Raw genomic sequence first — 17817 nt, forward strand, 5'->3', positions numbered from 1 at the left:
TTTTCCAGATGTTGCTGTCTAGTCTTCTGGGATGTTTTCCAATCGATGTGGAAAATTTGCTGTCATGGATCGTCACAGTTGGTTTTGTCTAACAAGTTGCCTAATTAGTTCATCCCGAGATATTCACACCAATATATATAAGCATCTGAAGTATCACAGTGAACAGACGTATCCATTGGAAGGTAAGTGCAACACCTCTCTCTGCTCATAATACATTGTTCAAAAGGTTGATCTCCTCTAATAGCGTCTAGGAATATCCATTTAATTAAATATAAACATGCTGCAATGCTCAAAATTAAGATGGGTGCTATATAAAATGAATGTATATAAAAGCTACCTCTCATCTATATAGCTGTGATTTTTAGGAGGGTTTGTAAACTGCCCTGATATTTTTTTGGAAAAAGGGGGTAGAAAATAAAATCTTTTCTAAAACAGACGTTGTGTCATGGACACTTTATACAATATCCTCATATTGTTGAACATTATAAATACTACATTTTATACTACATTATGTACTTTAATATGGCAGTGTGCTATTTGCTATGCTATGTTATAGAGCAGCTGTGAAAGTTGAGAGATTATTTTATTATATATTGGTGAATGTTAAATATTTTTAAGGGATTCAGAATTATGATTCAATCTGTTTGCTTCTTTTTGGCTTTACTATATTATCTTTAAACATTATTGAAAAGAGGGAAAAATCTAAATATATGATGTTTGTATCTTATGTGTTTTATAAGTCTGTGCAGAACTTAATTATCCACCCATGATTACTACATCTCGATTACTTTTACTGGGCAAAGCATTTGACAGAGTCAGTCTGTCTAATATGAAATATTTTCTTGGCTAATATGAAAAATATAATTTAGAAGAGGGGAAGATATTAATTTTAGAAACAAATATAAATATTAAATAAGTTGGTAAGACATTTTTTGAAGCTGAAATAATCATGGTTTTTATCTTATCATAAGAATAATCCTACTAACCAATGCTTACTTGTTTTAAGGAAGAACGCTATCCTTGAGAAATTACCATGGCTTGGAATATATACTGGATCTTCCTGGTTTTACTTTCAGTGTCCTTGGCAGGGCAAGTTTCTTCACAAGGTATTGTAAAATGCAAAGAACAACAATTTGTTTGAGATGCATGAGTGGCATCTTAGTCTACAGCCCAGTTAAATTAAGATTCTAGTATGGTGGTTCTCAACCTGGGGGTCGAGACCCCTTTCACAGGGGCCACGGGCAGGGCGATCAACTTGGCCGGGGCCGATCAAGATAGAGCGTTCGTCTGTCTGGAGCAGCAGAAAAGAGCAAGATTGGCACGGTGGGACAAGAGGCAGAACTGAGCTGAGAAACCCCGGAAAAAAAACAAAAAACAATTTATATACAGTCATGAACAATGGATCTTCACGCCATTGGTCAGTTTCGGTTTAATTTCTGTGAAAGAACACTTGCATAGTTTTATGGGTGGGGGTCAACACAACATGAGGAACTGTATTAAAGGGTTGTGGCATTAGGAAGGTTGAGAACCACTGTAGTAACAGAATCTAGGCAATCCTAAAAGCTGAAGCATATGAGAATGGTACCCAGAATGATCCCGCCAAAAATGTCTCCCCATAGCAACTGATACCCTTTTACACGGCCCGTTTAGGAAGTATTAGTCACCATGTGAATAAGGTCAATTATGTGGCGACTGAGCCATGGGGGAGAGCCTGGAGACAGACAGAGCCACACGGAATGTGTTTCTAAATCTTATGCAGAGAGGGAGATCAGTTGCTACTGAGAGCTCATTCTGGTGGCATTGCACCTGTAGCAATTGCTACCTGCCCAGTGGTATAATTGAGAAGATCGAGTTTGCTGTTTGGTACTGCAGCTGCCTACAGGAGAAACAAAGGTTGGAAGTATCCTTCACCCTGTGGGCAGAGGACTTCCATAGGGTGGGAGTAGGGAAATGTCTTTTCCCAGTACATTACCCAATTATGTACTCCATTATATCTGTCTGAATTTAAATAAAGGGATTTGCGCTGTGCTGAATTAACAAGTCAGACATATTTTAAGAGTGAATACCGCCATTTCTTAAATACGTCAAATGGAAGTAAACCCCATGAGTGTAACAGAACTTAATTTGCTCATGAGGCATGTATTCCAGCTCTTGTTTGCTTTGAATAATCACGATACTCAGGTTCTTGAAGACTCTTATTTTCTACAAGGAGGAGACCCCATTTTCAAGAGCATTTCCCACATGCCCTTCTGGAAGAATCCTGCATTTTTCCTGCATGTACAAAGCCATGGATAGTGGTAGCAAGCATTCTTATTCATTTCAATATATGCACATCTCTTTGCATGTATAAAATGAACCTCCTGTTGGAGTCCTTTTGGAATTTGGAAGCTCGGCATGCGTGTAGATCAGTTCTCCTGTCCTCACAAAGGAACTATCCGATGGGGTGATGAAATGACTCAACTGGATGGTTTTGTTCACAGGTCTTTTCTTTAGGTGTAGATGTTTGAAATGCAAAACAGAATACACGCGTGGTTACTTTTTAAAAGTATGGTCTAAAAGTGTTGCTTGAATGGTTTTTCTTGGCAGTGATTCTATCAGGTATATATGGCTTTTCTGAAATATTTCTTCCCCTTTTCTTATCATGCTTGCTCTGCCCAAGACCAGGCATTTCAATGAAGGGTGCCTTCATGCAGAATGTCTCCTGGCCTTGAAATGAATGTGGCATCTCTTACACATCTATAGCAGTTCTATATGTGTTCATCTGAGTGCAAAAAGATCTCTGGTCATTGCATTTAAACTACATAAAGAAACTTTTACAATGGCAATTAAAAAAAAAACTTTTAAAAAACAGATCCACATTGATTTGTTTACTAACTTCATTCAACTTCCTTCCTTCCTCCCGAAAGTCTATTGATCTGACATTTACCAGATAATAGATCTCTTTCTCTCAAATATGCCTCTGGGAAGCTAAGCTTAAAGTGGAAATCTAGCAGATATAGCTCTGATTAATTTTACAAGGAATCGTGTAAAATTAATTACAATTAAATTATCCAAGGCAGTAACCTAAATTGTTGAACCATTTGAACCATTTCATAATTGTAGGCCAAAGTCAATGTGACAGAGGGATCCATGTGCTTGTATTCACATGTCCTCGGGGTCACTTGAACAGCAGGTGATTAAGGCATTTGTGCACTTATTTTTCTGCACTCTGTAGGCAGAGGCAATTTTCTCCCACCTTGATGCATGTAATAGAAGTTAATAAGTACAGAAGAAAATGGAATGCAGTAAGGTATGGATAGGAAGGAGGCAGAGTTTAGTTCTCCTCACCCATGAACTTCATTTTTCTGAGTAAACACACAAACTTGTTTCTTTTACATGTCATAGGGTTGCCAGCCTGGGGAGGGGGGAGGTCTGGAAATCTCTTGTGTGAAACTAAGATCTCATGTCTTCTTCTATCCAGAGTGTAAACTGCAGGCTTGTACAACCTCAGTATGTCTCAAGGATCTGCAGAAGAATGTATGTGTGGGGTGGAGATATAACTCTTCAAATTCCACTTGGGTTCACGGTTCAAAATCAGGTTCTTTATCCTGCTGTAGCATTTTAAAGGGGAGTTATTCTAAAGGATATGTGTATCTTTTCTGCTTTTAAATTCTAGTAACAAATCTGGAAGTCCAGTTTTAGACTGCAAAATTTGAGCCGATGTTGAAGGTTTGGATCCCTTCTCTCCTCCCTACATGGCCACAAGTTAAAATGAGGCTACTCAAGCTTGTAGGTTGCATTTTATGAACAGAACGAGACATGATTTTAGTCTCACCTGTTTGAGCTTCAGTATGGCTGAAGTGTGGGGTCTGGTGAATTTTGTAGGACTTTGGTTGCTTTTTCTTTCATTGCTTCTTTCCCTCCTAGCTTTCAAGTGGCCTAAAGTTAAAAGACTGTATGATATATTAACACACCATTTCTTATGCATTCAGTGACCTTCAAGAAGTCACTGACATTTCTCTCTCCCCCTCCCCAATTTTTTTTGGCTACCTCTAGATAATGTATACTCATGCTTTTACAATTGCTTACTGAAATTTTGCAAGATATTTACATGTTTTCTTGTTCTGAACTGTCATGGTTATTTCTTTGTCTACCGTGTTGTTTGAAAAATGGTTATTGTCTTCCGTGCTGCATACATTGTTTCTTTGTTACGTCTAAAAATTTCAGCTCCTTGTCTTGAATGGTTTTTGTTGGCTTGTCCACCGTCCTTGGTCTTCGTTGTTCAGAGGGAAGGATGCCTTGGTCATAGAACTGAGCTAAAGTCAACAGACATCTTGGGCCAAACTCGCTTCAGTTGTCTAGGAACAAAGACATAGATCCATACGAGTGTTTCCCCAAATGTGAGGAAGTTTTTTTCCCCCACCTCCATCTTCCCCTGACAGCTTAAATTGCTCCCCAAAATCTGAGGATCCCCCATTCCTTAGGTACAGGACTTGGGGTATCCTACAAGAAGGAACATGTGAAGAAGTGTGTGTGGCAAAGATCCTTCTCCTGCAGAAATGGTCATCTCTGGATCCAAGCTACAACCCCCATCTCCAGTCCCCCTAAAATGATTTATTTAATTTATATGGTCCAAAAGACAGTCTACAAAGAATAAAAATCCGGTGATCAGCTTTTAAAAAAAATGGCAGGATTAGAGGGAAATCATGTTGTTGGTTTTAGTACAAAACTAGATGCTCCAGCTGGCAAACAACCAATAGAAATACCTTCCTTGAATGGATGTTTGGAGATAATACAGTAAATTAAGGCTGGACTCTTTCAGATGTAGGTTCTAGGATCAGCTCCCAGCAAACTGTGCATGATGCACTTTTACAGGTTCAATGTGTAGGGATCAGTTCAGGAACTCTGCTGAGGCTGCTAAATGTGGCACTTTGAGCCATAAGTTGGCATTAGATGAGATCAATGTACTTTCTCTTTACTTTGCCAATCCTACCATGCAATTTAGTTTTTAAAAAAGCAGCCGTGGAGAGCCTGATGTGGATCAGTGCTGGGACAGGGGAGGCTCCCCCCTCCACTGCATTGGCCCCCTGACTGGAAGAGTCTTCTTCACTGCTCTTAGTCCTAGTAAGGAAAACGAAGGTATAAAACAGATACCTGCCTTTTCCCCCCTACTAAGACTTTAAGGCAGCTTGGAGGGGAGGGGAGGGGAGGGGAGGGGAGGGGAGAGAGGAGTTCTGACTGGAGAAACAGAACAGTGGGGAAATTTAAGCTCTCCCCTTTTCTAGTGCCATGGCCCCAATCTTTATTGAGATCATGAAGATTACTTGGAGTTTGACCCTCCATGTTTCCTTTTAGGTAAGTTGTTAAGGGTCAACTTCATACAGTCATTAAAATCAGTCCAGGTTAATTGCTCCAGAGAGCCCCTCATAACATCTCCAAACTCATTCATGTGATGGTTCTGAATGTAAATAGTGCTGGCACCAGATTTTCACGTATAGCTGGGTTTTCGAAGTCTGATTTGGCAAAGCTGTGTGGATAACTGCTTTGGAAATTAGTGTATCTGTTAGAATGTGCTTCTCCTACATTTTTTGCATACGATTGATAAAGGTGGGAGAGGGGGCTCTTTTATTGAATCCAAGACAAAAAGATATAACTCTTGCCCTACCCGTGTCCAAGCCCTTTAGTGCCAAGATGTAACTGCTGCCCTAGGCAATTTTAAACTGAGTTTACACGCAAATTAATCAGCCTGGATCCACAAGAGCCAACTCATTGTATAAGTATTAATCTACCAGCAGATAGCTGTAGACTACTTAAGTCATAACAGGCACAAAGGGCATATGGAACAAAACAAAGAATGTGCATAAAGTCTATACGTACTTATCCTTCTGAAATCTAGGGTGGTGTAATGGTGACAGTGAAGCACTTGGATTGCAGAGATTCACGCTCAGGTTAACAATAAAGTCTTCTGGATGGTTGAGGTACATAATTGTCTTTCACCTTAAAGTGTGTGTTATGTGCCATCAAGTCACTTCCAACTTAAAGGGGACTCTACTAATTCATGACCTCCAAAATGTCCTAACGACCTTCCTTGGGTCTTGAAAACTGAAGACTGTGGCTTCGTTTATTGGGTCAATCTGTTTTATGTTAGGGCTTCCTCTTTTCCTACTGCCATCAACATTTCCTAGCATTGAAGTCTTTTCCAATGAACCTTACTGAACTACGACATAAAGCTTATTGTCAGAATCCCATGCAAGGGTAGAATTCCGCTAGGGTGGCCAAACCCCAGGTGGGACCTGAGGATCCTCTGGGTTTACAGCTCATCTCCAGGCAATGGAGATCAGTTCTCCTGGAGGAAATGACTGCTTTGGAAGGTGGACTCCATAGTGTTATACTCTACTGAGGATCCCCCTGTCCCAATTCCTGCCCACCTCCAGATCCACCCCCAGTCTCCAGGTATTTCCTAACCCAGCAGACACAGGTGAGCCCACCCAACCTAGGAATTATTGTCTTAAGGCTTCAACTAATCTGTTACCTTCTCAGGAACCAACCTTTTACTTGTGTTAGACTAACAGAAAACCAAAGGAATCTTGAGCCATTTAAATGTCAGTTCATTCCCCCCCCCCAAAAAAAAAAAGATTCTTGTTTTGTCTTTTGGCTCAGTGTACTGGTTTGAATGATGAGAGATAGATAGCAGCAAGGAGTATCTGACCATCAGTGTGCAGAAAGCCTACAGGGTTTCCCCATGTTTCCCTTCATCACTGCAATTCCCTTGGTGTACTGATGAGATCATTGATGGGGTCACAGAATGTACACAGAGGGACAGGGATCTGGAACAAGGAGAAGCAACAGGGTGAAATCACACACATACGTAGAGCTGCATGTGCAGAAAAGGAAGGAGGAATAATTTCAGCTCTTTGACCCTCCTCACAGCAGCTTCCCCAGCCTGTGAGGCTATTTCTCTGGACTGATTCCTCAAGGACTCAGAAAGAGCTCAAGTAGTGGAAAGGAATGAAGGAGAGCTTTGCATGTTGCACATGGACTGGTAAGGACACCGCTCAGTGGCTTTAGATAATCTGCCACCTTTTTAAAAAAGTTATAATTCCTCCCCAGTTCCATGAACGGAATGTCTCATTAATGACTCCATGTTGCTGATAAAGGACTTCAGGTTGAGAACCATCTTGCTGGAGTGGTCAAGAGCAGAAGCTTCTAATCTGGAGAGCCGAGTCTGATTTCCCATTCCTCCACAAGCAGCCAACTGGGTGACCTTGGCCTAGTCAAAGTCCTGTTAGTGTTCTTCTCACGTAGCAATTTTCCCAGAGTTCGCTCAGCCCCACCTACTTCACAGGGTGTCTGTTGTGGGGAGAGGAAGGGTAGGCAATTGTAAGCCACTTTGAGACTTGTTCGGGTAGTGAAAAGCAGGGTATAAAAACCTACTGTTCTTCTGTAAAAGTAAAATAATAGAATGGAATGAATATTAAAGCCAGTCCGATAGCAAGCGTATAATAATCAATCAATGCAATGAGCAGGTGCATTGAAGGCATCACATACACCGTTGGGACTTACCCCTCCCACCTTTCTAACTCCCAATTTTGCTAGATTCATTTCTACCCACTTTCTCTGCCTTTGGCTGTGTTTCTCCTCAATGGATTTCACCCTCCAAAGCAGCCATATTCTCCATGGGAGCTGATCTCTTTAGTCTGAAGATGATCTGAAATTCTGGGGAATCCCCATGTCCCACCCGGGAACTGACATCCCTAAGTAGAGATCTGAACTTGGATCTCCCAGTTCCTAGCCTGACACCCTAACCAATTACACTACACATATCCCACACTGATTGATTGATTGATTGATTGATTGATTGATTGATTGATTGATTGATTGATTGATTGATTGATTTTCCGCCACTCTCCGAAGGCTCGTGGTGGGTTACAAATGTCAGATGGAATCTAAAAAATCCCATTGAAACCCCTGACATAAAAACCATAAAATTCAACAATATCAACAGTGTAAAATAAAGATACGGCGGAAACAGCGTCCCGTCCCTAACATCCCCATCAATACCTCTAGGGAGGGGTGAGGAGGGGACAGATGGGACTTGCAAGCTGCCGCACCTATAGGAGGGTCATGATGGTCCTTGCTACATACATACTTTGAAGTATCTCCACCAGTTTGGCTTGTAGACCAAGGCCTCGTGGGGTGGGGTGCTTATTTTGTTTTGTTGCAATGAATATCCCAAACATGCGAAAGGGAGGAGGGTCAGGATCCTCCCTCCCAATGCCATGTCATGCATTTCACTTCCTGACATATCATTCTCTGTTTGGCAATATTTACAACCCTATTGTATGATTTTAGATATGTCAAGCTGTGCAGGGAGATGTGGGGCAGGGTATTCTAGGAAGCATAACTGCCAATGTGATAATAACTGCTACCTCTACATGGAGTGCTGCCCGGATTACAAGAGACTCTGCATTGCAGGTAAGTCCTCAAGCCCACAAAGCTTTTTGTTTTTTTTTAAAGCATGGATCTATTACATTGAGACAGTGGTTTTCAGCCTGTGCATCAGGGACATCATATGAAATTATCAGAAGGTTCCTCAGTGACAAGATCTCTCATAGGAACTAAATCTCTCTCTCTCTCCCCAAAGAAAGCAAAATGTCTGACATTGTGGAGTTTATCTGAAATTGTAGAGCTTCTCCTGCCAGGCATTGCTATGGGAAATGATGGATATATCCCAAGGGTTGCTATCAGTTTGTATGTGAGCAACATCTGGGCCCAGAAGGTCTCCACCCCATGGGAACTGGTAGTGTTAAGACATTTCTGAATTCCATGGCAGATGCGTTGTGGAGATTAGTTTGGTACAAGTAAAAAGTTTGAAAACCACTGCCTTAAGATCCTTCCCTTTGGTACTGGTTACTTGTTGTCTCGGAGTCGTTCATGTTCTTTGTGTGTCTCTGTGTGTGTTATGTGTCTCTCATTCTGGCTTTGTTGTCGTTCGGTAAATGTCGGCAAGTGTTGTGCTACGGTCTGCCAAGTCAGAGCCAACTCTCTTGAGCACTATTTTTCAAAGAATTCTGATGGGTAGTGGAAACATGTCTTGTGACCCAAATGACCTCTACATGCAATTTGTTCCTGCCATGCATTTCACAAGATCACTGGGTAACAAATATTGTGCATGAGTCATTGACAAAACATGTTTCATCTATGTCCCAATCATGGGCACCACCCAGTGGGAAGTATCCAGTGTCTTCAAGATCTGCGAGAATTGGGCTTCAATCATTCATTAGGTTTAAGCATGAGTTTTTAAATGTCCTGTGCTTTCCTAATGCATTATCTAGATTACAATGCAAACATTCATTTTTGTCTGATTCTTCTCGATGCTACAATACAAGCTAGCTCTCCACTCCCTTAACTAGCTTTCTAGCCCCATCACTCACAATCTCAAGAAGCAAGTCTCCCACCCTATGTCATCTACTTTGTGGGAGTGGGAATTCCAGAAGCCGTAACTGGGAACAGTCTTGAATGTCTGTTCCACAGTTACCTTGATAAAACACAGGTACACCAAATGTGTCATGTTTTTACTTGCTGATTATCTGCAACCTTTCAGAATAAAACTGAGACATAGAGGTGATATAGTCAAGAAGATGGGTAAGTTTTTGTAATTATATTTCCTAGAAACAAGAATGAAAGGGCAGCTATGTATGTAGCCTTCCTCCAGTCCACAGAACCGTCTCCCAGTTTAAGAAGCTCTTCTTCCTCTGGAAGAGTCACCAAGACTGAAGAAAAGCTTCTAACATGGTTTAATAGACTGACAGATTATATGCCACCCTATATAATATCAACTTTAAGTGGCAATTAATTAGAAACAATTCAATGCAGCTGCTCTTCAGATGGGGTGACTGAATAGGTATGCAGCACAAGGTTGAATCCTACGATTCTCTTCTGCTAAGTCTTTCTTCAAGAGAGAAGGAAAGTAATTTCAAAAGGGATTCTTGCATACAGAAAGCCTTCTTCTGATGGAGTAAAGTCTTTCTGTGTTAAAGCTACTCTTTCTTGGTTGAATTAAAGACTTGGTGCCGGAGAGTCATAGGATCTAACTCATACATTTTCATTTATAGCCAATATGTTATGATAAGTAATGACCACTATGCCAAGGTCATAAATGAATTCGGGGGCTTTTGAATAGAGCTTGCAATGGCTCCCTTGTTTACATGAAATTCTCCCATCTGTGAGACCAGTAATAGCTCATATCAAATGGATTCCATTGCTGAGTACAAAGAAAGAAAGCTAACTGGCTTACATCCTCCTGTGTAGAACTCACCTGTAAAGGCCGTTGCTCTGAGAGCTTTGAAAGAGGAAGGCCATGCGACTGTGATGCAGATTGTCCATTATACGGCAAGTGCTGCCCAGACTATCAACAGGCTTGTTTAGGAGGTGAGTAGCCTAAATATTATGTAATATTATGTGCCAGGATGCAGGATTCATTCTTGCTGAGGTAGCAAACCTGGGCTTGGAAGGGACCACTTCAGATTGCACAGGGCAGCGCTGAATGTGGAGATTCTCCTTGCCCCCTATGGCTAGAAGTCATAGTTGGATCTGTTTCCCATTTTTCTAAAGCAGTTCATGCTCATGACTTACAAAAATCTTGCTCTGACGTTGGCAAACCTCTTATAGAAGTTGAGCAGCCTGGAGGCAGAGTTGCCAACTTTGGGATTAAAAGTCAGACATAGAGTTGCCAACTCCAGCTTGGGACATTTCTGGAGATTTTGGGGTGGAGCCTAGGAAAGGCAGGGACATCAGCAGGATATAATGACTTAGTCTGCCCTACCAAAGCAATCCCTTTTCTATAGTCTGGAAATCAGCTTTATTGCTAGGAGATCTTCAGGCCTCAGTTGGAAGTGTGCAGCCCTAGTAAGGGAAGTAGATTAGGGAGGAAGAGGAGTGGCAGGTCAAAGGTAATGTTTAGAGGAACCTTATAGATCAGGGGGAAAGCTGGGATGCAACCAGGCAAGTTAGGTAGATTGAGACCATGCCTAAAAAACTGTTGTTGGGCGTATGTAAATTATGCCCAGCAAAAAGAAAACAGATTTAAATCCATCTGACAAGCATTGCTAAGGATCATAAATTAGCTGTGTTAACTTTGCATATTGCCAGAGCACAGATGAGAACTCTCAAATAAGTGATGTGCTTAATGTCTAGTTCCAGGCCAAACTTCCATGTACCAGACTAAGGCGACCACTACCACAACTGCACCAACAACCCCACCTTCCACAACCAACACTGGCATGACTAAGCCATCTACAGCCATGAAACCAAAAACAGGTCCTCCAGCTACTAAGTCAACGACCAAACGTTCACCAAAACCTTTCACACCAAAAGCCAAGCCAAAGCCCAAACCAAAGCCAAAACCCAAGCCAAAGTTGTTAAAGAACAAAAAGAAGCAAAAGAAAGTGTCTCATGAAATTATGGAAGGTAAGAAAGAAAATATTAAATGGTGTGCTGCTAAATTTTTGTTGAGCTGTAATTTGGTTTCTTCTATGGTTAGCAGGACTGTCGAAAAAAGTCAAATTATGGGACTGAAATCTATTTTCAGGTTTCCAAAAAGCCTTATTTGCTATCAGTCATCATCAGTAAACCTTAATAATGTCCAAAGTGACTACTCACCCACTACCTAATTGGCCCTCAGCCAAGAATGGACCACCCTGGTATTTAGCCTCAATCAGGAGGCAGTGGTCGGCCAGGAAGGGCTTAATAAGGGATCAGCTTTCCACCTCCCAATTCCTGCCCATTTCAGAAGTTCACTGAGGGGAAAAGGAGCCAGCAACAGAGTATGTCCCACTGCCAGTACGTTGCCCTGGCCTTCTGGCCTCTTTCAATTTGGAGGACATGGTGTGTGTGGGGGGGGGAGCTGGGGCAGCCTCTGCATGCCTTCTGGAGATTGGGGGGGGGGGGCTGCAGGAGGTCCAGAAACGGCCTGCCCCATGGGACCCAGATTGGTCTCTGCATTCCTTCCTTCCTTCCTTCCTTCCTTCCTTCCTTCCTTCCTTCCTTCCTTCCTTCCTTCCTTCCTTCCTTCCTTCCTTCCTTCCTTCCTTCCTTCCTTCCTTCCTTCCTTCCTTCCTTCCTTCCTTCCTTCCTTCCTTCCTTCCTTCCTTCCTTCCTTCCTTCCTTCCTTCCTTCCTTCCTTCCTTCCTTTCTTTCTTCCTTTCTTTCTTTCTTTCTTTCTTTCTTTCTTTCTTTCTTTCTTTCTTTCTTTCTTTCTTTCTTTCTTTCTTTCTTCTTCCTTCCTTCCTTCCTTCCTTCCTTCCTTCCTTCCTTCCTTCCTTCCTTCCTTCCTTCCTTCCTTCCTTCCTTCCATCCATCTGCCATTTATGCTTTGCCAGTCCCCAGGAAGACCACAGTGCAGGTGTGCACCCTAGCACCCATGGTTTCCCTGGGTGCTATATATAGCACTGTTCTTGATTAAAGGAAAATGTCCAGTTTGGCAAGGAAGAGGTACCAAATAGTCTCCATATTGCAAATGATTTGTGCTTTTTGGTAGAATTGTATAGACAGGTATGAGGACAGGCTTGTGTACATGGGATTGTTGTGTCCAGTGGGATTGCTGCATTTATTGTTTGAAAAGCAGACACATTGGATAATGCACTTTCAATGTACTGTTGAAGAACAAGAGTTGGTTCTTACATGCCACTTTTCTCTACCCAAAGGAGTCTCAAAGTGGCTTACATTCGCCTTCCCTTTCCTCTACCCACAACAGACACCCTGTGAGGGAGGTCGGGCTGAGAGAGCCCTGATATCACTGCCCGGTCAGAACAGCTTTATCAGTGCTGTGGTGAGCCCAAGGTCACCCAGCTGGCTCCATGTGGGGGAACGCAGAATCAAACCCAGCTTGCCAGATTAGAACTCCGCACCCCTAACCACTACACCCAACTGGATTTGTCTGTGTGGAACAGGAAAATCTATTTCTAAAGTACCTTGAAAGTGTGTTATTGTACATGTGTGGAATGTGTCCACCTCTACTCCCCACACTGCTTTTGAAAATGCTTTAAAGCACAACATGGTCGTATGCTGTGATGGTTTATTCAATAAACCCAAGCCCCAGGGGCAGCAAGACTAGCTGTTCAATACATTCTTATCTTTAGGTTTGCTTGCAGGGACAAATGTGACTCTAGCAGTAAACTGAGCAGTGCAGTAAATATCAGAACTTGTGGGCTCACACACCAGCCCATTTCCAGGAAAGGAGTGGGTGATTTTTAGTTTTAACTCCAAGGGCTACCCTGAAATAATGGATGCTTGTTCAGATTTTAGTGCATTTCAATTGACAAAACAATCAGATTATAATATGGATTTTGAATAATAATCTCTCAAAAGAATTACCTCTTTTCTTCATGAGGGGCACATTTGGGGCCTTTACGCACGGGGATCTTTGTTGCAAATTGTTTGCGGAATGAAAAATTGCCATTTAAAATAGTGGAATTCGTCGTTATGCATACCTGCCTTTGTAGTGGAATCAGTTGCGTTTTTTAGCGTTTTTTAGCATTTCCCACAGGCTTCCGGTCTCGGCAGAAATCGCTAGAAAGGAAGCGCTATTGCCAAGCTCGTCCCGCCCCTGGCCGTCAAGCAGCCAATGGGCAGCCGTTAGCATGCTCCCAAACAGCCCCTTTCCCTTTAAGAAAGGTTTAAAAAAAAAAAACAGACCCATAGCAACGAATCTAGGTAGATTCGTTGCAACGGAGAGACCCATCCAGCTGCCTAATGTGAGCTGTCGTATGATCGTTGCCACGCTGCCTCGAGTGATAAAAAAAAAATCCCCCCCCTCTCACGGGCCCGATTTTCGGCTGAATTAATGTGTAAAAAATAAAGGGACTTTATTTCAGCAAACGGGCTTTTATGTGGTTTGTGCTTAGTGACTAAAGGTAAAGGACTGAAGCCAGGGAAGCCTCTAAACAGAAAGAGGCTCGCTGGTGCGTTTATCCCCGCTCGCTCGGAGAAAAAAAAAATGGCGATCGCTTCGCCGGAAGTTTGGAGGACAGGCTCAGGAGGAGGGACTTTGAAGAAACCGCAACAATGGTAACGCACAGGTCTTTATCGCTAGTGTTGCAGATTGTTTGCAGGAGTGTAGCGCTTTCCGGAGGGTGAATCCACTTTTTGGGATTCCCCTGAAAGCGCTACAACAAAGCGCTTTTTGCTGATCGGTTTCAGGAGTGTTGCAGATTGTCTACGACGTCGTGCGTTAAGGCAAATCAATAGCGTTTCCAATTAGCAACCATTGTGCGATTTTGAAGCCGTGCAAAAAGCCCCTTGGTCTGAGGGTATAATTCTGCGTGGCTTTCTCTTTCTGCTGACTGTTTTTGTTTTTTCTATAGAACATTCGAAACAATCTTCTTCCTCCTCCTCAACTTCCTCCAAAATTCGGAGAACTATGGCTTCGACAAGCAATACCGATGATCAGACTAAGAAGAAGAAGAAGAAGAAGAATGATAAAAACAAGGAGGAATTAAAAGAGAAATTGAAAGGTATGTTTTGGGATAATTTTTAAATATACAGAAATAAAGATGTAACTGAAAGCAAAAAACAACACAGTGTGGTTTAAAAAACACACACCCTACTTTGCATCTATTTTACCTTTCCTGGATCTTTACCTTTGATACCATTGGCTATGGAATGCTTAGGATGGATATTGAGGGCACTGCGCTTCGGTTCTTTTCTTATCGGTCTGATGGTCCCAGAAGTTGGTCTCAAGGACAACCATTCTGTGACATCTTAGATAATATCCCATCTAGCCCCATCAAGTTATTTTATATTATGAAGTTATTTTATGATAACTTCATTATGAGGAAATGCAGTTCATTTCTGTTCGTGGCTCATAGCGTGCCCGGTTTGTGATCCACAAACTGTCCCAAACTTTTAGGAACCAAATTAACTGGTTCAGTTTGTGAGACTTGTGATGCAGGAGAACAGTTGGCCTGCTGGAGTCACCAAACTCACTGGGGATCTCTGACTGTTCTCTAACTGCCCTCCAAGATTGGCGAGAATTGGACTCAGGGGCTCCAAGTTACAGCCTTCCAAAGAAGGAGCCCCTGGGAAAGTGCTTTCTGAGGAAATGGGCAGCACCAGTTTAGGAGTATATAGAACAGACATCAGACTCACAGAGGACTTCCCTTTAATGTCTCTAAGGTAAAGGTAAAGGTATCCCCTGTGCAAGCACCGGGTCATGTCTGACCCTTGGGGTGACTCCCACTAGCGTTTTCATGGCAGACTCAATACGGGGTGGTTTGCCAGTGCCTTCCCCAGTCATTACCGTTTACCCCCCAGCAAGCTGGGTACTCTTTTTTCCGACCTCAGAAGGATGGAAGGCTGAGTCAACCTTGAGCCGGCTGCTGGGATTGAACTCCCAGCCTCATGGGCAAAGCTTTCAGACTGCATGTCTGCTGCCTTACCACTCTGCGCCACAAGAGGCTCTTTATGCCTCTACATGTCCTCAAAGTTATATGCAGATTGGATTTAGGGAGTCTGAGTATACCTCCCCCCGCCAAAGAGAGAGAGAGAGAGAGAGAGAGAGAGAGAGAGAGAGAGAGAGAGAGAGAGAGAGAAGATGCCCAAACACAAAGATCGTCTAGTCATAGCCCACCTCTTGGTGAGATTTCTGGTTATTCACCATTAGCAGAATACATTGTACAGATTAGAGATCCCCTTTTGCAAATTGTACAAATGCAATGGAATGGGCTAGTCAAACAGGGGCTTTCCTTTTACAGGTGGATGTAGGTATTGTGTTATGAGGCAGATGCTCTTTCATGAGACAGGTGTTATGTTATGAGGGACATTTTCTTTGGAAGGTAAAAATAAAGGGCAGCATCCAGGGGTTTTTGCAGTGGGGGAATTTCAGCTCACCCCCAACCAACAATGAATACCCTTTGCATCCAGTTGCACCCTCAAGTCACACAGAGGTGTTCGCAATCAGGAGAGGCAGAAGGGTATAAATGTGGGTCCTCAGCTGAGGTACTTAGTAGCTAAGCCCATCTGCTTGGTGTGAACAGAGAGATGGGGTGGCTCAGGGGCCTGATTCCACCTAACACCCAAGCTCTACAAGAGAAGAGGGCAGAGTCTGCACTTACTTTGTTTATTCCATTGTCAATCCTGTTGTATTCAGATCGATTTAAACTCGAGTCTTCCTCTCCCCTCCCCTCCCCATTGAAATAGGAAAGTGTTCTGCATGTGGTTAGGGAGGCTCAGAAGATTGGGGAGGAGGCAAATGGAGATTCTTTCTTTATTTTCTTGAAGGGGGAAGAGGATCCAAGAAAGAGGAGGGAAGAAAAAATCTTTTCTTGAAGGGGGGGGGGGGAGGATCGAAGAAGGCAGAAAAAAAATCCAAGACCTAAATAAGTTGAGAGGAATTGGGCTTCTCCTTTAAGGCAAGTTTGTCACATGACCACCTGTGGCCAATCACGGGTGGAGGAGAGCCCAGATTCAAAACAGCCTTTAAATATTGAGCATTAAAAGCACTCCAAGATATCGCACAATAAAGGCAGGGTCACACCGGATTAATCCTTCTTGCTGCAGAAGGAAAATTTAAATCACCCCAAATCCAAACGGAAATCGCATCTGTGTAGAGGGCAGGGACTGAATCGATCTGGGGTTGGAATAAAAGCTCCATGCAGGTTACACCGAGGTATACATAGTCATGAATAAATGAATGTGCTTTGCTTTTTACAAGTTCCCTGCCTCTGACGACTGACAACACCCCACAAAAGAGAGGGTTCAGAGCTGAACTGAGGGTATTTATAATATAATGATCCTACAGAGAGACTCTGGTGAATTTTAGCATATAGCAAATCCATTCCAAAAAATCAGATTTTTTTTGAAATGTTGCAAAAGAATGAGAGCTGAACCCATTTTACTAGGTTGGATTCCATATAGGTAACTGCTCTGAAGTTACTACACTTTTGGGGTGGGCATTCAAATGCTTTTCAGAAGTTTGAAGGTAGACTTCTCTTGCGTTGTGTTGGTTAAGGGAGACAGTCAGAAATATGGCACAAAGAAAAGAATTACATTGTTAGATAGTCAACACTGACATTCATCCACCACCACCCCCACACACAAAATTGCATTGTAAAAAGAAACAGCTTTGTAGAATGTTACAGTAGGCAAGCTGGTAATATATCAATCTGCACAACTTTGTACAGTTATACATAAATATATGACTGTTTTATGTATCTCATTTTGATAGAAGTGTTTACTTTCCCTAATGAAATAGCCTACAACTTGTACGCATGGTTTGAGGCACCCACCCCAAAAGGTTTCATGAGAGTAATTTTCTTTAAAAAGTAATGCATATTAAATAACTGGATGTGTTTTTTCCTACCCATTTCTTTTAGCTAAAAAGTCATCGAACTCATCATCAAAGGTTAAAAAAGCCAAAGCAATCAAAGTGATTTCTGAGGAGGATGGCAGTGGCCTTGACAATGCTGTGACAACAGCAGTCACCACAACTATATCTAGCCAGGCTTCTACCATGTCTACAATGAATCAGCCTTCCACCACAAGCACAACACAGCGTCCATCTACTACAATCACAACGAAGGCACCTTCTACTACAACCACAACTGAATTGCCTTCTTCTTCAGCAACGACGAAGCCATCCACTACTGCAACCACAGCGAAGCCACCTACTACAACAGCCTCAACATCAGCACCTACTACTATAACCACAGCAACGACACCTACTACCATGACCACAACAACGAAACCTACCACAATGACTCCTCGGCCTTTGACAAGTACAAAGCAACCTAACACGGAGCAAACAACCAAAGGAAATAAAGGTACTGCAACGACTCCTTT

At 42.5% G+C, this 17817-nt stretch overlaps 1 protein-coding gene across 2 annotated transcripts in view; it reads left to right on the forward strand.

Moving 5' to 3' along the window:
- The first annotated feature begins 1003 nt into the window (after positions 1–1003).
- PRG4 (proteoglycan 4) overlaps positions 1004–17817 on the forward strand; it is a 34724-nt gene continuing 17910 nt past the window's right edge. The window contains exons 1-6 of one of the 2 annotated variants that reach the window (XM_077332665.1): positions 1004–1106; positions 8332–8454; positions 10291–10410; positions 11176–11448; positions 14343–14492; positions 17352–17798. In XM_077332665.1, coding sequence (XP_077188780.1) covers positions 1034–1106; positions 8332–8454; positions 10291–10410; positions 11176–11448; positions 14343–14492; positions 17352–17798 — 1186 coding nt within the window. In that variant the 5' untranslated portion in view covers positions 1004–1033. The remainder of the gene's footprint in view (positions 1107–8331; positions 8455–10290; positions 10411–11175; positions 11449–14342; positions 14493–17351; positions 17799–17817) is intronic. The other variant, XM_077332666.1, reaches the window with a different exon arrangement.

Source organism: Paroedura picta, chromosome 4, assembly GCF_049243985.1.
Source record: "Paroedura picta isolate Pp20150507F chromosome 4, Ppicta_v3.0, whole genome shotgun sequence".
NCBI lineage: Eukaryota > Metazoa > Chordata > Lepidosauria > Squamata > Gekkonidae > Paroedura > Paroedura picta.